Source organism: Podarcis gaigeae (assembly GCF_964106915.1).
Source record: "Podarcis gaigeae genome assembly, chromosome: 3".
Taxonomy (NCBI): domain Eukaryota; kingdom Metazoa; phylum Chordata; class Lepidosauria; order Squamata; family Lacertidae; genus Podarcis; species Podarcis gaigeae.
This window is the reverse complement of record NC_139680.1, coordinates 21,042,053-21,063,515: the sequence shown is the minus strand read 5'-3', so window position 1 is coordinate 21,063,515 and position 21,463 is coordinate 21,042,053. Positions and strand designations below refer to the sequence as shown.

Here is a 21,463-nt window from a genome sequence, read left to right as displayed (position 1 = left end):
TAGTTTTCAAGCACAGTAATACCAAGATATTATATATATATATATATATATTATAACAGCACTATTTTTTTCTTAGAAAGAGAGGTTCTGGAGCTCACCACGAATGCCTCCCTTGTTCTCTTATTACTGTATAATGGGAATGGTGCCCACCTGAGAGGTCTGGCTGAAAAAAAAACGTCCTGTTGTGTATGTCTAGTTCATATTTGAGGTCAGGCTGTAATTGCTCCAACTTAGGCAGCATCTTAAAAAGCAGAGACATCACCTTGCTGACAAATGTCCATATAGCTAAAGCTATGGTTTTCTCAGTAGTGATGTATGGAAGTGAGAGCTGGACCATAAAGAAGGCTGTTCACTGAAGATACTTTTGAATTATGGTGTCGGAAGAGACTCTTGAGAGTCCCATGGACTGCAAGAAGATCAAACCTATCCATTCTTAAGGAAATCTGCCCTGAGTGCTCACTGGAAGGACAGATCGTGAAGCTGAGGCTCCAATACTTTGGCCACCTCATGAGAAGAGAAGACTCCCTGGAAAAGACCCTGATGTTGGGAAAGATGGAGGGCACAAGGAGAAGGGGATGACAGAGGAAGAGATGGTTGGACAAAGCTACCAACATGAGTTTGACCAAACTGCGGGCGGCAGTGGAAGACAGGAGTGCCTGGTGTGGTCTGGTCCATGGGGTCACAAAGAGTTGGACATGACTAAACGACTACCCTTACCATTCTGGAGCCGTGCACCAAGCAGGCCTTGCAAACACCCCCCCCCCAAACTTGATGGGCTCCAGGATGCTCTTGCACAAGATTTCATGGGGCTGTCCAAGTTCCTGTGAGATTTCGGGAGACCACCCACAGCCTGCACAAGAGCACTCCAGAGCCTGGAATGCAAGGAAGGCGCAGAGCTTAAAAGATTTTTCCGTGCCGGGAAAACCCTGCACAAGAAGAGCTTTTAAGCTCTCCCCCTTTGCTGCATTTAATTCATGTAATTTCAACCAGCCAGCCTTCGACCACATCAAATTGATATCACACATGTTAAATACGTGCAAGTTGCAATTTTACTGTATTGAAGAAGAAAGGCGGTATTGGAAACTGGTTTCATGGATGCAGGAAATCCATTCCCTCTTAGCTTGGCTTCATTATTATCAATCGATGGGGAGGAGGTGTGGTCGCCTTATACTTATTTATTTATTCACGTAAAGCATTTCTTAATTGCCATTCGTCAAATGATCCCAGAGTGTTGTACAAAACAGTAAATAAAATTAATTCACACAGCATATAAATACTGATTAGAAACCAATCAGCAAATCACTTGGGCCTTTGCCAACAGCCAAGGGACCGAGTCACTGAGAGGCTGTGCCTGCTACCTCTCAGGAGCAACATCAAAGCAAGGTGGAGACCAGCTTGGCCTTGTCCCTTGGCCAGAGAAGCAGCCGCCACAAGGAGCTTGCTTCCCCTATCTTGATGAGCTTGCCCGCTGGACCCCTGCCCCCATTCTTTTATGTTCGGCCGAAAAGAATGTGGAGCCACTGCCACTTGGGGGCCGTGAAAGGCCCAAATGGGTCCTTCAGAGTGAGAAATTCGGGGCAACGTGGCTTGGGAAGAATGCCTGCCACGGCTCTGCAGTTACAAACACTTTTTAAGCTTAGATTCTAAAAACTGAAGGCATTTTCCTGAATACCTGGCTCTGGGAAGAAGGACCCCCTTTGTCCTTTTGCATCAGCCCAGATAAGGCAGCAAGAAGGCCAAAGGTGGAGGTGGGTAGCTGGCTGCCATGAAGGGGAACCAAGTTTAGCTCCTAATTAGAAGGTGCCTGCACATTGTCACTGATGCTGAATGATGAGATGTGCTTTGGCCAACCATTGGCTTGCCTTCACCCTACATGAAAGAATGCTCTGCTTCATCTGCCCATCTCAACTAAGACTGCAGAAACAAAGGGAAAGGATACTCTGGCCTCATCCATTGGCCGAAACTGCTGTTTAAGCAAGAGCACCAGCAAAGGAAGATCAGCTTAGCCCAAACGGGATAATAATGCCCATGTATAGTTCACCACTTTATTCTCATAGGCTGGCTCTGTAGCTTCTTGGGAGAGCTGGCAGATTTGCTAGTGAATGACTATTGCATTATTACAGCAGTAGTTTTAACCAGGGAAGCAAAGGAGAACTCAGCGTGCAGAAATGATTTAAAACAGGCCAGAACTGCCACCACTGCAGTGTAAAGTTTCTGGCTGGGAAGAAACTTAATAATGTTGACTTCTCCTGGCTTTTTTTTTTTTTTTTTAAAAAAATATTATTCCCCCAAACTGTGATAATAATGAGATTTCACATTTGCAACATCCCTGTCTCCCTGGATAAATTATGAAGAGATCAATTTCCCCCCATTAGCTTCCTCCTCATTAACAACTTGGCTGAGGTCAAGGAGCCCCTTTGCTTGCACTTAATGGTGAACAACCTTTCTCTTCGGATAGAGATTTTTCTTTGTCGAGATGAAATGGAACAAAATCAATGACTCTTATTTAAAGTTCAAAGTGAAATAGGTTTTCTTAAACAACAAGAAAAAGCCACACATAACACTCTCACATAAATGATATGCACAGATTCTGACTAGGGCAGTATATATTATTAATCTCAAACCTGATAGAGACTGTATGAAATGGGAATATAATTTGCTGCCCTTTCATGAAAGTCAAACTCTGCTGCTTGAGGTGGCTGCCTCACTTTGCCTAATGGTAGAGCTGACTGAAATAAGAGTTTTGAAAAGTGGAAGCAGTTGGCAAATGCTTGAGCACTCTCTAAAATCTGATGAACAGATGCTGGCTAAAAACAGTGCAGCTGAGCTCAGTCACCTGAGGAATACAGCATTTTTCTACTTGCAGGTCAGTCCCCTTAGTCAAAGGAGACAATGTGCAGGCAACGTTGTGTTTGCCAACCTTCCAATCGGCAAGCCCAAGAGGCTCAGTGGTTTAGACCACAGTGCCACCCGTTCAATAGCATTCTTATAGCATGCATAATACCCTCCAACATTTCCCCAGTGAAACTAGGGACTTCCCATTCAATAATTATAATTTTACTATTTATACGCCACACATCTTATTGGGTAGCCCCACCACTCTGGGTGGCTTCCAACATATATAAAAACATAATAAAATCTTAAGCATTAAAAAACCATTTCCCTATACAGGGCTGCCTTCGGACGGCTTGGGAGTCAGATAACTCCAGACCCTCCAACATATCTCCAGTGAAAATAGGGACATCTTAAGGAAAAGCGGGGCATACCTGGATCAAATCAGAAACCGGGATGGCTTCTCTAAATCAGGGATGTCCCTGGAAAATAGTGACACTTGGGAGGATCTGCATATATGCATATGATAAGTCTAATGTATTCATTCAAACTAAGTTTCCTAGAAATGCCCAGGCTTTCAGAGAGGCTGTTCTGTTTCCAAAAAGAGTCTCGCAGGTACTGGTGGAATAATGGCTGCTGTTGCTGACAATTTTGGGAGGCTGAAAAAAACTATAGTTCACAAGTTGCTTTTTGTCGCCTGAAAGAAAGGGCAGAAGTAGGGGATTTCATAGGTAAGAAATTGTACCTACTGGGTACAAGGTTGCTTTTGCCTCATAAGAAGTCTGCTGACAGACATAACTACAGTAATTATCATGTTACCATATTCCCTGTAAAGAGTAAGAGTCAAAATAATTTTGCTGGTGAAAAGCATATTGGAAAGCCAATGAGAAATCAACTTATTCTAGGATAGCACTAAGTGAACTCCAGTTGGAACAAATGCTCCAGTGGGCGTTTGGCTCATATTGAATTAACAGCATTTACAACTGTCCTACTAGACAACCATAAATACTAGTATTTATTTGCTTATTACAGTTGTTTTCTAACCTTCTAAAGAGCTGTCAGCTGCACACAGGGGGCTTTTTCTTATTTTATTCTGGCAACAAACATAAAGCTTAATGGCTTTGGGCGTAGATCATCCTAGACAAACTCCAGAACTCTATCCCAGGGATAGCCAGCAGACCAGCTTCCAGATGTCAAGCATTGCAACTCTCATCATCCTTGCCCAACAAGCCATGCTGCTTGAAGCTGATAAGACCTGCTTAGGGCTAGATCAGGGGTAGCAAATGTAGTGTCCTCCAGAAGTTGTTGGACTCCAACTCCCGACGATATCATAACACTACTTCATGGCTGTCTATAGAAATAAACCCTTAAGAGAACACAGAGTCACTGTGCAGTACATCTATGGCATGTTTATTAATGAGTGATGCTAAACTAGTCAGGTGCTCAGAAAGGTTTGACAAAATAGCTTCAAGCATGCTCAGATTAAACCAATTTTTAGCTTCATGCCTGGTTGGGGGACTGAAGCCCTGGTCAGTGGCTGCCACCAATAACTATTGTTGGAATAGAGATGGGGGAGTACAACCATGTTGATTCTTTTGGACTTTTATTAGCATTGACCACAGCATCTTTGGGATGAGCTTTGAGGAGTTGGGGACATTGCTTTGTGGTGGTCCCATTCTTGTCCCCAAGGCTGCTTTCTGAAAGCAGCATTGGAGACTTCTGTTCAACCCTGTAGGAACTATCCTATGTGGTCCTACAGTCATCAGGCATTTTACTGTGCATTATCTATATGAAATTTCTGGGAGCAACAATCAGGGGATCTGAAGCTAAGTGTCATTAGTATGCCGATGACACCCAGCTCCATCTCTCTGCTCCATCAGTATCAAAAGGGGCAATGAAAGTCCTAATCATTGCCCATAGACGGTAGTTGGCTGCATGTGGACTGATAAATTGAAACTAAATACAAATAAGATTTGTATTTGGTTGGATTTTTACAAAATGTGGAATTTGGTGGAACAGCCTGTTCTGGTTGGGATTACACCACTCTTGAAGGAGCTGGTTCATAGTCTTAAATTCATTGTCCTAGAACCATAATCGCCACTCCTCAGTATCTAGCCATTCCTATGCTTGGTTTTAGTTAGCGAGATAGATTTATTTTTTATGGACAGTAATAGCTTGGCTACAATTGTTCACACTCTTCCAACCTTCAGGATGGACTACCATAATGTGCTTTATGTGGGGCTGCCTTTGAAGATGATCCAGAAGTTGCAACTAGTGCAGAATACAGTGGCCAGGGTGTTGATGGTAACAGTGGGTGAGTAGCATATAATTCCTATTCTCAAACAGCTACATTGGTTGCCTATTTCCTTTCAGGCTCGATTCAAAGTGCTTATGTTGACATTTTAAGCCCTGAATGGCCTTGACCCAAATATCTTTGAGGAAACCACCTCCTGTATCAATCTGACCATGTATTAACATATGCGGAGGAAGTTCTCCTGATACCTCCTCTGTTAAATGGTGTGTAGCGTGGGGCCCATTGAACAACCTTTTCAGTGATAGCCACTGAAATGAGTCTCACCCCAACCTTGTATTTATTTAGATGCCAGATTTAAGAAATAAATCTCATTTTTGGCCGAGTTTATAGAGGCTGTTGGGTTAAGCCATTTCTAGGATGTTAATTATGTAAGTTATGAAAATTGTTTTAATATTTCTCTTTATTATGTGTTATGTTTTTATATTATCTTATTTTTGTAAACCACCCTGTGAAATCTCTTAATAAAATAAAGGAATAAACTGGAGTGTGCTGCTAAGCTGGAAACAGACATATTGAAAAATAAAAACTGAGTTTTTACAAAGCATAGCACAGATATTTTCAAGGGGTGGTAGGGAGAAAACCACCTTGGTCTCTCTTACCTTCTGTTTGTGTTTCTAATCACTGGAATGTTTTCAGAGAGCCAAGGCTGGGTGTGGGTCCTGATACCACTCAGAAATCTGTGCACCAGGAAGCAAACACATTGAACAAGAAGGCTAAGATTCAGCTTCTTGCAAACCACAGCACAGCCTAAATACAGAACCCATGGGGGTACCATTAGTTCGCCACTTAAACTTCCAGGCATGCATTTGGGGGCCTGAACACAGTGAATAGATGCACAGGCATGGAGACTCTGTTTTGGACCTCTGGATGAACACATGGAGTTTAGGAGTGAAGCTGGCAGATGCGATGCCATTTCCCCTCCCCTCTCCATCATGTGTTCGCTTTACACATCTTTGTCGTGTGAAGCTTCTGCTTCTGCTGTAATGTATACTATTTACAGAGACACTTTGCTCAGAATGGTTGGAAGCGCTTCTCTCCTCTTGGTACTATGTCAGGGCGCTGGGTATCAAAATGGCACCCAGCTCAGATGTGATGGGACTGCTCTGGAATACCTGCTGCAAAACTAGCAATACATGTTTAACATATTGTTTTAATTCTGTTGTATAGTCTGCCACCTTGAATATTTCCCCTGTAGAGGTGGGATATAAATCCTAAACAAACAAACATCTTAAGCGCCTTTAAGCTGAGGGGTGCTCCGCTTACTGGAAGCATCCATGCTGTCTTAACAGCTGCCATGATAATGTCTATTCCAAAAATTGAAAAAAGAAACAGATTTGCAGATTTCCCCTTTCAGCCAATATTGTATGCATTAGGGACATTCTTTAGAGAGTTAAAAAGACAAGGGAGTTATCTCCTACAAATCTTTAAGCTAATGCTTGGCTGGAGTCAATAATCACTTGCCTGCTGGACAGATGTTCACTGATATTAACTGCTGCCGAAGAGCTGCCAAAAAAATGGAAATGAGGGGGAGGGGGGGAACCCACATTTCTTGCCCAAAAAGAAGGAAAGAATCAGATAAAAGCTGTCTTTTCAATTAGTATTGGCTGCATATTGTATGTGATGGAGCCAACTGATTTACATATGTTACTTATTAAATAATTCTTAAGGCAAAAATTCACCTGACTACTGTCTTGATGCCAGTGAACAGAAGACAGTTTTATAATGTCTATGTTGATAAGGATGATAGAATGAAATGGAAGAGAATCTACAAATGGTCATTGGACAGGGGAATCGGGGGAATGAACACAACATGTGGACATATGTATATGTGTACATATGTGTGGAAATACCCATCAGTGCTCACAGTATGACAGTATTTGTTTATAGTGAACATCATACGTAATAAGAGTATGGTTGCATAGGATAGGCCCACCCATGAGGCAAAGTGAGGGGACTGCCTCAGGTGGCAAGATTCACAGGGGCAACAGATTCTGATGTAGATTTTTATCCCCCCTCACCCCATGTTCCTGATGTAGATCTTCACTCACCCTTTCTTATCAGGGGAAAGAGGCACCATTTTGTGGTTCACCTCAGGCACCAAAATATCTTGGACTGGCCCTGGGATAGTCACAAGTGGATACAAGAGGGAAATTATTATTGCTGACCTAAATGTTCACCAGGAAATATTTTTGTAGTAGTCAAGGTGTTTGGAAGGAGTTTGAATGTTCCCCAATCCTCTTTCTCAATGCTCACCCCCACCTTGACATCAGCTTTAGTGCAATTTTAAAAACACTGTCATTTTCTTCATGCTGTCTTTGTGAGCCCAGCCAATGAGGAATTAAGTAGTACATCGGGGGCCACTAGGGGGCGCATTGGAAGATGGCCAACAATACCATCTCTCTGACCCACACGGGGTAATTAAGAGGCTGTTATGGGAGTAGGCAGACTCCCTTGTTGCCCCAAGGAAATGGGGAACACTGCCCTTGCCTGCTGTGCCCATAAATCACCCCCTAATTCGAAAGAAGGGGGTGAGGGCCCTAGGCAGAATGCCCCCGTGTGGACCACGGCTCTCCTGGACGCTGTCTCTGATCGCACACTAGTTGCAGCAATTTGGAATTATTAATTACAAAAGAAGCAAATGCACATATTTCAAGTGAAGAAGGGGAATGAAGTCTGCTAATTTAAGTGACCTCTGCGAAAGAAGACGACGGGCTGGAGAAACAGGAATATTTTACGATGAAGATACACCAAAGGCGGGGTATGTTGACAATGGGGCTGAAGGGGGGGGGGCTTTTTTACTTTCCTTCTATGTGATTTAGAAGAACCCCTCCTCATTAGAATCGTCGGTTGAACTGACCCAAGCAGCATGATTAAGGTCTGTGTGGAGATAAACTTTAACCAAAAGTATGCTTTATGGAGACCGAGAAGCAATAAGAGCTTTTGGGAATGGCGCAGCAATTAATTCGGAGTCGCCATCTTGCCAAAGGATTTATAGCCGGGAGGAAGAACGGATTTGTTTTCAGACTGCATTCCTAGTGGATCTCCTCAGAGGTTTTGAGAAAGGAGGCAGATTGGTGAATATTAATGACGCTAAGACTGTTCTGATGTATGGAAGTGATGTTATATGAAAAACGTCTGGATATGGCTACTGGATAAAAAAAATAATATCCACGCAGGATTACAAACTGTTCTAACCAGCTTGCGGAGGCTATCAGAGGTCACAAAGAGAAAGGAAAAATATATGAAAATAACAACAAGAGATGTGGAAAAATAATAAGAAAGGACTGGATAGTACTGTGAACATCATAAGGTTAGATTTGTGGACATTAAAACAGCAGTAAGAAGCAAGAAGTTGATTGGATCCCTTCGGAACTTGAAAAATGGGTACCCCCAACAAAAATTTAAAATTTGGCTGTGTAATTTGGAATTTATGTAATTTGGTTTGATTCGATGTGATTGGTCGGTTAATAAAAAATTATTCTTTAAAAAAAAGGAATTAAGTAGTACGCCCTGGTACCATGTAGCCAATTAGATTTGGACATGTGACAATGTCACAAAGCCAATTCAGAGTGGCTGCATAAATCATTCCCCTCACTTTGAATATGTGAATAGTTTTGTGTTTGTTTGCCACTCTCCTGAAAAAAGAAAAATCTGTCTAGAGGGTGCTTTTTACAGGGTTGGAAACTAAAAGCCCCCTCAACTCTTAAATAAAATACCATGCAAATTTTGGGCGAAGCAGGCAAAAATATGATTGTTTGAGAGTATTACTTTCAACCTGGTAATGTTGGTGCTACAAAAGTGTTCCATGTACCAGAGTTGTTCAGGGCTAAAATGATTCAAGAAATAGGCTGGCAGAGATTGTGTCAGCTGAAGGAGGACAGTATTTTCAACCTGGTACCAAAGTGAATTAGCTTTCCACTCACAACTGGTTTTCAATATTTCCTGAAAAGATATTAGCAGATGAAAGATGTAGGGAATTCTGAAGGAAATAGCACAGCTGCAGTGATTGTGTGTAGCCAAGAATATCAGCGATGCTACTGTAAAACAAAGTGCTCCCCTAACAATATTGTTTCTGCACCTAAAGTGGGGGCATATTTCCACTCCCAACCTAACTCTAATCTAACATATTTACCTACATATTTAACACAATACATAATATCACATACAGGTTGACCAAAATTACTCTCACATTTACAAATTTCATTTACATATACAAACATACCTCAGATATATAAAGTGATTATCACAACAGAGTCACACGTTTTTTGTTTGTTTCCCAGTGCATGTAAAAGTTATTTTCACACTATAATGTAGTCTATTAAGCCAGCCCCCCCTGGCTGCAGGGGCGAGGGTGGAACCTCCCCCCCAGCCCTAGCTAGCTCCTGTCAATTTCAATTTATCTCAGTGTTTTGCTTTTTCAACCTTAAATTCAATTCTCCACATTTCCACATCAGGTTTCATTTGTTTTTTTAAAAATCCTTATGAAGATACATTGGCATTTTAGGGCTGATTCCTCCTAATATATAAATGCTTGTCTGCAGTTCTGCCTAACATATAAACATGTTTGCAAAGCAGTTTCCACTAAAGCAACAGCTAAAGGAACACTTGTTTGTACAGTACTTTGACTAATACATGCATTTTCACACACATTACTTGGCTGGAGAACTGCAAAAATTCAGAGAAGCAAGAATGTCAAAGGATGGTTGCGCTGTATTTTGCTCTAGTGTGAATCAGGTAGATTTGTGCTTAAATTTGAACTGAATCGAATTTCTGTTCTACCCTTAAAGTTGAGTTGTAGACAGCTGTGGGGTGGGATCCACGAGTGAACATGGAGAGATCAGATCAGTGAGCAACCCCAAAGCCAGTCGTTTCCTTCTGTTGGCTGCCCAGGTTAATCTGTCCCAGCCTGAAGACTTTATAGCTTTCCCTATTGAAGAGAGCCAATGATGAAACTGGGCAAGTGGAATCGATCTGATACCTGTGAATTCTTTGATGCCTAGAGAGAATCACCAATCTGAAGCTCAGGAGCTCACAAGAGCCAGGGATTTCTACTTCTAGCTCTAACAGCACCTAATAATAGCATGATTTATAGACAGAGAAAGCTACAGAAAGGTTTTCTCTGCAAATGGACTAGCTATACTAAAAGTAGTGTCAGGTTTGGCACAGCCTGTGGGGTTTTTGAAATGGCGGGAAAACATGGCATCTGAACTCCTGACTTGATCTTTTCCTACTGCTAAAATGATTTAAGTATAATACAAAGTAAAATATATGTACAGTGGTACCTCGGGTTAAGTACTTAATTCGTTCCGGAGGTCTGTACTTAACCTGAAGCACCACTTTAGCTAATGGGGCCTCCTGCTGCCGCTGCGCCGCCAGAGCACGATTTCTGTTCTCATCCTGAAGTAAAGTTCTTAACCTAAAGCACTATTTCTGGGTTAGCGGAGTCTGTAACCTGAAGCATATGTAACCTGAGGTACCACTGTATAAGTAGAATAAGTAAGAAAAGAAAGATAACCCAACAACATGCTGAAACTATAATTACAAACCAAAGATTTGGTTTTAAGAGTGGGAGGGTGGAAAAGAAATCGCTGTACATAGGAAACACAGCATACAAAGACGGACAATAATATTTATGAAACAGGTTGGGTATTTTGACAAATGCACATACACCCTCCTGCATTAATTAATGTGTGTTCTGCTGTTAATTTGGCTTATTTTGCTAGTAAGAAGGATGATAAAAGAACATAACCAATTTATTGACAGGTACAAACTGGCAACTGATAGATTTCTGCAGAGTCCGGGATATAGCTACTATGATTAACAGCATGATTCTAGCCATGTCTGCTCAGAAGTAAGTCCTATTGAATTCAGTGGTGCTCGTTCCCAGGTAAGTGGAGTAAGGATTGCTGCCCATGTTAACCAGTCTTATATGGATTAGGGAAGGGCATCAACTAGACAATAGTTTTCTAGATAAAAAGACAGGTGTCTCCAATAGAGGCTGGTTCATTAGAGCCGCCAGAGCTCGAATGAAATAGCTAGCTTTTAAAAAAATTAAAATGAAAACCATCTCAGAACCACACTCCTGTCACACATGTACTTCCACAATCCCTGTCAATGTAGAGAGAATCTTGGATGCTTTTCTGTCCATTTCCTGTTCTCTGGCCAATTCTTCTAGACTCTGGGGCCTTCGCTTTTTCTTCCTCACCACGATCTGCCCAAGGCCATCAATTGTCAATTTCTCCCACCTCCATAAAGGGAAAATGGTTACATGCTTATATACATGTTCAGATATTTGTGCTTCTTTAATTTTTTTTTATCAGGGTCTATGGAACTTAATGGCATAATAATTCACAATTCCTCCATGTGACCAGTGGTAACTTTGTGATTACTCTGGTAACTTTCAGACTAGATTATTGCAATGCACTCCATGCAGGGCTGCCCTTGAAGGCGATTTGGAAACGATAACTAGTCCAAAATACATCAGACAGATTAACGTATTTTTCGCCCCATTGGGCGCACCGGCCCATAGGAGGCACCTAGTTTTTTTTTGGGGGGGGGTAAAGAAAAACAAAATTATTCCCCCCCCAGGCGCGGGGCTGGGGCAGGCGAAGCCCGAGCTTCCCCCGACCCCAGCCCCTAGAACAGGCAGCTCTCCGCAAGCCTTAGGAGACCGGTGCGACTTCCCGCTGGTCTCCTAACCAGCCCAAACCAGGTCGGGGAACAGCGGGATGGCGGCGCTCCGCATCCCCGCTGTCCCCCGAGCTTGTGGGGCTGGTTTCGGCTTCAGGCAGATATCCACAAGTCGTGGGAGCCCGGCGGGGTTTCCTGTCGGGAAAGGCTTGCGGAGAGCTGCCTGTGCTGTGCAGCGCGCCCCAGGCTTCAAGATGCAGGCTGCTATCCGCAAGCCTAGGGAGCCCGCGGGGTTTCCTGTCGGGAACTCCCGCAGGCTCCCAAGGCTTGCGGAGAGCTTCCTGAAGCCTGGAGAGCGAGAGGGGTCGGTGCGCACCGACCCCTCTCGCTCTCCAGGCTTCAGCGAAAGCCTGCATAGGACGCACACACATTTCCCCTTCATTTTTGGAGAGGAAAAAGTGCGTCCTATAGGGCAAAAAATGCGGTACTGGCTGGGGTTTCCTTTAGAGATCATATAGCTGCTGTTTGAAAGCAGCTGCATTGGAAGGCAGCTATGCTCACCACTATAGCACCAACTAAAGAATCATGGCAAGAAAAATTGATGGACTATGCAGAACTGGCAAAACTGACACACAAGCTACGGGACTAGGATAACTGTGATTTTAAAGATGAATGGGAACCCTTTACAAAGTATCAGAAGACGCAACAAAGCGAGCTGGATTCCTTGGCTGGTTTTGAATAAACATTCACAAACTTTTTATTGATAATTATTACTTAAATAGTTTGAGGATCTATACAACTGTGTAACATGCAGAAAACAGCATTTTTAGAGAAATCAAAGACTGGAACTGAGGGAAGTTGGGGGTGGGGGTTCTGTGGGGGGAGGGAAGAAAAAAGGGGGGGAAATAAGGATGATACGGTTTTGGATAATATGTTTTGTTTTAATTTTGAATAAAAAAGTAATTAAAAAAAGAAAGAAAAAGAAAGCAGCTTCATTGGTTGCCAGTTCATTTCTGGGCTGAAATCGAGGTGTTCATTTTAGAACTGAAGCCCTAAATGACAGGCCCCAAACTTCTAATTGAAAGTGTGGGCCAGAGGGACTAGCCTAGTCCTCCATGTTCCTGATAAATTAGGCACACACCTCTGTGCTCCATTTCCAGAAGAAACCCTTCCTCCTGACTCTCCCTTCTTTCTCCTTCTCTCAGTCGTCCTTGGACCTTACTTCCTGAGCCTCTTTCTTCTTTTGCCTGCTTTACCCAAGCCGCTGTGCTACTTGCATGGGCATCTTCAGGAGGCATCCAAGGGCGTGTCCTCCTGGAGCTGTGTTGGTGGCACAGCCTTGCAGTGGCGCCACATGCCCAGACGTTGAGGGAAGCAGGTTCTCCAACAGACTCCCTCTGTGTACTTTTTAATGCACAGACACATGGTTTGCTCTTTAGTTAGAAAGTATGGAGAGGGACTGAGCATGTGTCACCCATGCACAAGCTCTGGGGAGTCCATGTTCCCTTCAGGCTCCTGCTGCCCTCAACTATCCCTACCAGCAAAAACTGGGAATTGGGGGGGGGGGATCCTTAACTTTCAGTCGCTTCTGTTGGACTGAACTCCCAGGGGGGTTGTAAGTGGCTAAGAAGGGATGCGGGTGGCGCTGTGGGTTAAACCAGAGCCTAGGATTTGCCGGTTAGAAGGTCGGTGGTTCGAATCCCCACAACGGGGTGAGCTCCCATTGCTCGGTCCCTGCTCCTGCCAACCTAGCAGTTTGAAAGCATGTCAAAGTGCAAGTAGATAAATAGGTACCGCTCCGGAGGGAAGGTAAATGGCATTTCTGTGCGCTGCTCTGGTTCGCCAGAAGCGGCTTAGTTATGCTGGCCACATGACCCGGAAGCTGTACGTCGGCTCCCTCGGCCAGTAAAGTGAGATGAGCGCCGCAACCCCAGAGTTGGCCACGACTGGACCTAATGGTCAGGGGTCCCTTTACCCTTTTAAGTGGCTAAGAAGAGTTGAGGAGGGCGGGGGGGGGGGGAGGGAGAACACAGCAGCCTTGGGTGCATATTTTGTGTACCTGCAGGCACTTCCAGCTTCTCAGTATGTCTACTATTGAAGAAATGTTTCCCTCCGTAGAGAAGTCCGCTCATCTTCTTGGTGTGGTGGCGTTGCGGGATGGTGGAGGCTTCACTGGGGCCCCGACGAGGGAACTTGAACGTCGGTGCCCTTTCTGATAGGCGGTGGGGTCATAAGCCACCCCCTGCCTACCAGGAACAGGATCCTAGCCTGCACCCTGCTTTGGCGAAAGGGGACGCAGGCTGGCATTTGGGCTGTGCCAGGGGGCAGAGCCGATGGTGGGCTTCCCTCAGATCCACCCCTTGCCCATTTAAGCTGCCTGCACCTGCTTGTTCCTTCACTGGTTTCCAGCTTGGATCGTCGTTGGGCTCCTTTTTCGACCGTCCTCCTCCACCTGTCTGCAGCTTCACTCCTGGGATCCCCCTCACCGTAACGCTAAGCTTTAGCATCAAGTTTTTGCTTTTTTCTTTTGTTTGGAGGTTGCGCTGAGCCACGTGGTGTCACTGAGGCAGGTCCTTCTGGGTGGGCGTGCCAAGTAAGCACGCAGCACAGCTGAACGCATTTCCATTTTGGTTTTAAAAATAAATAAATAACTCTTGAGAGTAATTGAGCCGTTGTTCTTTCTGCTTGTGTCTGAATCTTATGCCTTCAGGGACACTGTGCAGGCAGGTCTTGTCCATGGATGCTGCCGCCTTGTTTCATAGATAGGATTACTCTCCAGGTAGTTTCAGCCGGACAGGTTTTGCTGGGGCATGCGGCTTTTGTTAGCAACAATTTCAGTGACCGCTTCCACTGTAGAGCGCTGCCTAAAACGGGTAAAAAGTTACATTCGAAACACGCAGAGAGTCTCTTCTAACTGAACTGCAAAGTCAAGGAAGCTTCTATGATGCGCAGAAAGGAGACAGGAGAATTGCATTAACTTATGAATGAAGGTAAGATCAACTGCATTTGTTTTATTTAGTTTGTTGTGATTAAGTGCTGGGAAGGTGTGATCGCTCTAATACTTTTACCTGCCAAATATTGGACACACTGAATAGTGTAAAAGCAGCTCCACTGTATGCCAACAGTCAGGTGGAGCTTATAATTGCTGGATACTATCTAGTGGCGTAGTTTTCCAAAGGCAACTAGCCCTAACTGTCCCCCTACACAAAATGTCACTGCACACCACTGAATGGAAGCCTCCTTCCCCACAGACACACTTGCTCACCCTTAGAAGCTTTGGTGTGTGTGGCCCAGGAGAGAGCATTTCCTGTGGCAGCTCCTTGGTTGAGGTATTCCCTTTTCAGAGGTGCATCTGACATCTTCATTATATAGTTTCTACCATATGCTGAAGACACACCTCTTTACCTGACCTCTGGCACCTGAGATATGTGTTTTCAGGATTCAAACTGTTCTGGTGACTGTAATTGGTCTTAACTGTTTCAATGCTTAATTTTAGATGGTTGTAACCTGCCCTGGGACCAGCTAGTGAAGGATGGTAATAAAACGAATAACATGCAAGGGGCAATTTCTTTGTTTCCAATGACACATACAGCAATATAGAATGACATTAATGCTCAGTAGGTGCAGGGATAACTGCAGCTTGAATATAAAGGAATAGGCACATTTTACATCTTTTTAAAAAGCTGAACATGCATTAAAAGCCATATAAGCAAACTTACTAGTGTCAGAGGAGCTGCTAGGTTGCGGAGGTCATTGTGACATGCCTTTCATTGTGACACCTCCCTCTGCCGGCTCATTGGTTACTAGACATGTCCTTTTTAATACATATACTTTATTGAAATTCATAGATATTGGAACCAGAGGAGTCTCAGTCTGCACCGGATCCTTTGCCTCTGAACCAAGTCTGGGGCCTGATCCTGAAGAGTCCCAGTCTGCACAGGTTCCCCTGCAACAACATGGATGGAATAGTACTTGACACACTAGCAGTAATTTGGACATTGGTAGACAAGTGCTTCTGAAGAGAAATATTGCCATGGATGTACCGTCCTTATCTTCTAAATTTCTGTGCTGCAATCTGCGGAGACTGCTCTAATGTCTCCTCTCCAGTGGCATAAAAGTGGACAACTTTGTGTTAGAATTGAAAATGTCTACAAATGTTTCAGGAACAATCCATGAATAAGACAGTAGATTCCTCTTGGGATGCAGATCAGGAGAGTGCTCTGGGTCCCATTTGTCTCTTTCTTTTCTAGGCTTTCAAGATTGCAAAAAGTCTTATCCCGCTTTGGGAAAAGAAGTAAGGTCTCACTCCTCCCAGAGACCTTCCCCTCCCTCCCCTTCCTGCCTCCCAGGGCCTGATGTGGCGTTTGCCCATTCCTTGTGGTTATGTTTGTACAGGGGGATGGAAATGGTTAATGTAGATTGACCAATGAGAAGGCTCAGAGGTGCAGCCTACCTGGTTTTGAGGCTCAGCCCAGGGGTTTTACCATTGGAGATAGGGGAGACAGAGCCAGTAAAAGTCGAACTTAGCGGTTGTGACAGTTAAGTGGGAAACAGGGATAGAACTGAAGGAGAAGAGTGTGACAGTGTGAGATAGTGCCACATCTAGTTAAGGGCACGCATTTGAGAAACCATTCTGAACCTATTTAAAACTCGATAAACGTTAATCTTCGTTGTTGACATTACAACCTGACTGAGACTCAGTATTTCACCAGAAGAAACCTGGTTGGTGGCAGCGGAAGAATAAAGCAGTGGTGTACAGGTCAATAGTCTGTGAAACGACCAGGGCTCTGTACGAATGCCACAAAATTGGCAGCAGCAGTGGGATAAATACACCCATGAGGGGAAAGGTAGATCGAGGAATGACCACCTTATCCTGGGTGAGAAGACATACTGGTGTATTTGTGGAAAACCCAGTGTGTGAAGTGAGGCCAAAGTAATAAATCAAAAAGAGAACTTGAAGCTATTCTGGCAGAGGGTTAGACTTGTGGTTGGGTGAAGTGAGCTTGCAGGGTCAGTGTAAAGACCCAGTGCAGAACTTCTGGGCCAGAGTCTAAAAGGAAACCTAGCTGGAGGGAATAGCAGTGGGTTTTAAAAAAATAATAATTCTATCTGACCCTGGTTTGCTGTCAAATCACACTCACTCCAAATGCCACCCACAAAGCCTAGAAATCCTGTTAAGGAAATACCATATGAAAGCTCTGAAGGGGGATGGGGAGAGAAATGGGGATCCTTAGGAAGAGGGGCAGATTTTAGAAGAAATATTAGAAATTCCCTCTGAGGCAGTAGAGCCTGAACTCACTTTAGAATTTGAAAAATGGAAATTGGAACAGGAATACAAATTTAAATTAGAAAGAGAGACAAAGCTGAACAAGAAAGGGAGCAGTACGATCTGAGGGAAAAAGAGATGCAATTCCAGTTAGAAATGCAGAGACTGGAACTAGTAGCTGGGGAAAACCAAAATAATAATAATAGTGCAAGGGACCAAGGCCAGTTTAGGGTAGATCTCAAGCGGTTCCCTGAATTCAAAGAGAAAGATAATCCAGAGGCCTTCCTCATCTCGTTTGAAAGAGCATGCAATGATCTGCAAGCAAAGGATGAGGAAAAAATGGTAATATTAAGGGCTAGAATTAGTGGAACCTTAGCAGAAAGATATGCCCAAATGCCAGAAGACCAGTCCAGAAACTTTGACGTGTTTAAACATTTAATCTATACACAATTTGGAATCACCTCAGAGCAGCTAAGGGAAAAGTTCAGAAGGGTAATGGTTTGACAAGGAAACATTGAGCATGTATAACGTAAGTATTAATGTGTTGATTTGCTGTGCATGTCAGATGCAGTTTGATTAGAAGTGTAACTCTGTTCAGTTATCCATCCTGAACCAAAGTTCTTTAAGGGGGGTGGGATGTGGCGTGGTGTACAGGTCAATAGTCTGTGAAATGACTGGGGGCTTTGTATGAACACCACACCCATCTTTCAAAGGACAGCCAAGGTACAGCATGGTGATGTTCCTTCTATAGTAGTATTAGCCACTAAGTTTGCTTAGGAAAGGTATTTCAGCCAACTGTCTGAGGCCTATTTCAAAGTTCAGAAAAATAACAATCTCTTTGGGGACAATAGATGGTTGGGAAAACTAAGAAGGGTAGTAGGGGAACCTCTTCCTTCCTGCTGGCTCTATTTCTGTGTCAGTTAAGGAGACTGCCTGATGTCTGTGTCAGTAAAGGAGAGCCAGCCCAGAAAAGAGCATAGGTGGGTGAAATGAACAGAGAATGCAACACTGAGAAGGAAGAGGCTTTCCTCTGGATAGCAGAGCAGCTGCATAAGTTTTTCAGGTGTGAAATAAAGCTGTGACTTCAGGAGTAAGCTAGAGCTGGTGTTTTTATTTAAATGCAACAGCGGAAAACCTGGCAATCGAGTTACTGGACTATTCCAGAAGAGAACTGTGATGGATAAATGAGACCTAGAATCATAGGCTCTAGACCTATGCCTACAACCACCCAAATGATTGGGATTCCCGGTTGCAACATTTCCTGTTTGGGTACAGGGAGGTACTCAAGAAAGCTCAGGATTCAGCCCATTTGAGTTGCTGTTTGGAAGACAACCATGTGGTCCTTTGGACACCTTAAAAGCTGCATGGACAGACCAAGAACAAATTGAGAGCCAGGAGGTGATGGCGTACCTACATGAGCTCCAGGATAACCTTAAAGAACTGAAGGAGTTGGCAGCGAGCGACATACAGAAAGCCCAACAACGGCAGAAAACATGGTATGATGCCAGAGCCAGGAACAGAGAGTTCAAGCCAGAAGATCAAGTGCTGGTGCTGTGTCCCAGACAGAAGAGGAAGCTGGAAGTTTCCTGGGAAGGTCCCTTCTGTATTGTTAGTAGAATCTCCAGTATAAACTATTTGGTTAATTTAAATTTGGAAGGTGTGTGTAATGTAAAGGTGCAGTCAAGTGCAACATTCTGACAGAGGACTAAGGGCCTCCATGTTCTAACCGGTTGCTGTGACAACCAGTTTGTCAGTTGCTGGTAATTTTGAAAGATAACTGCTCAGCTGCAGTTACCTCAGGACCAACTTCCCTCTGGTATAATTTATTTGCTTGTTATGTAACCTAAGCCTGCCTTCAGGTACAGTTCTTTTAAACCTGAATGAATCTGAGAGTAAAATAGTTTTATATTAACATGAATCAGCTTTGTGTGTGTATTCTTTAAGAGGGATTCAAAGGGATTTTTAACCAGGAAGGCATTTTTATTAGTTGAACTCAGACGAGTCAGCAACAAGCTGACCGCTGCATAAACTTATAAAGGGGATTGTTTAACTTTGCTAAAGTAAACCTTCCCACAAGGTTGACATTGTAAACTTTTCCATGTTAACATGCTTAAACCTTATTATGAACAAGGCAACGTAGTCTTAGAGACTAGCGGGGAAATAAAGCCATGAATTAAACTATCAGGTTAGGGGAGGTTAAGTAAAAGAAGCACCCTGAAAGAGATGATCCTGTCCCCTGATTTAACCAAAGAACAGGAATGGCAAGTTAAAGCTGTTTTTACGGAATACCAGCAGGTATTTTCAAACTTCCCTGGGAAGACTAATTTGGCTTTACATAAAATTGAGACTGGAGATGCTAGACCCGTAGCTTCACCCCCATATTGGGTAACAGGTTCAGAGGCTGCAATCATCTCTATCGAGATTCAAGAGATGCTGGACCTGGGGTTAATCCATTGGGCTTCCTCAGTTATTCTGGTTCCCAACCAGACCAGACTGTTCGTTTTTGTGTGGACTACAGGCATTTAAATCAAGTGACCGTGCCTGATGTCTGTCCAATGCCTAGGGTAGACGAGTTGGTGGAAACAATTGAGGCCGCCCAATTCATTTCAGCTATAGACTTAACCAAAGGATATTGCCAAGTGGCTATGGATCCGAAAGATCAACCCCAAACTGCTTTTAGAACTTGAGATGGGTTATTTGAGTTCACTGTTTTAGCTTTTGGGCTAAGGAATGCTCCGGCTACCTTTCAACGTTTAATTGAAAGATTTTGCCCTTGCTTATATCGATGATGTAACCATCTTCAGCCAGACCTGGAAGGAACATCTGCAACATATAGCCATAGTGTTCCAACACATAAAGTCAGTTGGCCTAACTGTCAAAGCTTCTAAATGCCAGTTTGCTATGAAGCAGATAAAGTATTTAGGTCACGTCCTAGGGGGTGTTGTGTTGCATTTCATCCCGGGGCCTGTCTTGTTCATCTCGGGATACTTTAATCCTTAAATATGTGGATTAAAAGCCTTATAAGCAAACTATGTAGGGTCAGAGGTTGTGGTTGTGGTTGCTAGGTTGCAGAGGTCCTTGTGACACGCCCTTCATTGTGACACCTCCCTCTGCTGGCTCCTTGGTCGCTAGGGCTCTAGAGGCACAGAGATCTCCTTTGGTTTGATCATTCAGCAAGTGAGAGAGAAAGTGGATGGAGATGTAAGTAGACTTTCTCATCAGCATCTGCATTCTGTGCTGGTAATGCTCCCTGACAGTCTTAAAAAGGTAAAGGACCCCTGACAGTTAAGTCCAGTCGTGAACGACTCTGAGGTTGCGGCGCTCATCTTGCTTTACTGGCCGAGGGAGCTGACATTTGTCCGCAGACAGTTTTTCCGGGTCCTGTGGCCAGCATGACTAAGCCGCTTCTGGCGAAACCAGAGCAGTGCACAGAAAAGCTGTTTACCTTCCTACCGGAGCGGTACCCATTTATCTACTTGCACTTTGTGTTTTTGAACTGCTACTTTGGCAGGAGCTGGGACTGAGCAATGGGAGCTCACCCCATCGCAGGAATTCGAACCGCTGACCTTCTGATCGGCAAGCCCTAGGCTCAGTGGTTTAGACCACAGTGCCACCCGTGTCCCTTTCCCCTGACAGTCTTAGGGAACATTTAAAAGATTAAGATCAGGAATGATTTAAATGCTTCAGCCAGCCCTTCTGGGCATTTTTATGACTCCACTGTTTTGTAACAGTGAAGGGAAGTGGCTGTGGATTCTGCTTACACTTTAGGAAAAGGAAAACTAATAAAAGGGCATTTTTGGGGGTTTAGTGACACAAGAGTCACTTGATAACTCGCCATGGGAGCATTAAGCATGCCCTCTGGAGAGGGTAATATATTGCATTGTCTTCCTCCTCTTCCTGCCTCCCAGGCCCCATCTTTCAAAGGATAGTTCCTTCTATAGTAGCATTAGCCACTAAGGTTGCTTAGGAAAGGTATTTCAGCCAACTGTCTGAGGCCTATTTCAAAGTTCAGAAAAATAACAATCTATTTGAGGACAATAGATGGTTGGGAAAACTAAGAAGGGTAGTAAGGGAACCTCTTCTTTCCTGCTGGCTCTATTTCTGTGTCAGTAAAGGAGAGCCAGCCTAGAAAAAAGCACAGCTGGGTGAAATGAACAGGGACACAGCACTGAGAAGGTAGAGGCTTTCCTTTGGATAGCAGAGCAACTGCATAAGTTTTCCAGGTGTGAAATAGAGCTGTGACTTCAGAATTATGCCAGAGCTGTGTTTTTATTAAAATTCAACAGCAGATAACCTGGCAGTTGAGTTCCTGGACTATTCCAAAAGAGAGCAAGGGGGAGAGAAAAAGCGCAGGACACTTGAGGTCCACAGTTGTGTCCATCACGCTGAGGGAGACTTTAAAAAGTGAAGGACGCCAGATT

At 43.9% G+C, this 21,463-nt stretch overlaps 1 protein-coding gene and 1 long non-coding RNA gene across 3 annotated transcripts in view; one reads left to right on the top strand and one right to left on the bottom strand.

Moving 5' to 3' along the window:
- The window catches only part of LOC310840755, a 36,954-nt gene extending 25,707 nt beyond the window's left edge, over positions 1–11,247 (top strand). For both annotated transcript variants that reach the window (XR_014562095.1, XR_014562096.1), the window contains one exon: positions 10,910–11,247. This is a non-coding gene — a long non-coding RNA (uncharacterized lncRNA). The remainder of the gene's footprint in view (positions 1–10,909) is intronic.
- Positions 3,157–20,043, bottom strand: LOC310840672 (uncharacterized protein). Its single transcript, XM_083730964.1, has 4 exons — positions 19,786–20,043; positions 11,236–11,391; positions 5,746–5,823; positions 3,157–3,529 (listed from the first exon to the last, which is right to left on the bottom strand). The coding sequence occupies exons 1-4, from the start codon at positions 19,872–19,874 to the stop codon at positions 3,502–3,504; spliced, it is 351 nt and encodes a 116-aa protein (XP_083587090.1). The 5' UTR covers positions 19,875–20,043; the 3' UTR covers positions 3,157–3,501.
- Positions 20,044–21,463: the final 1,420 nt, after the last annotated feature.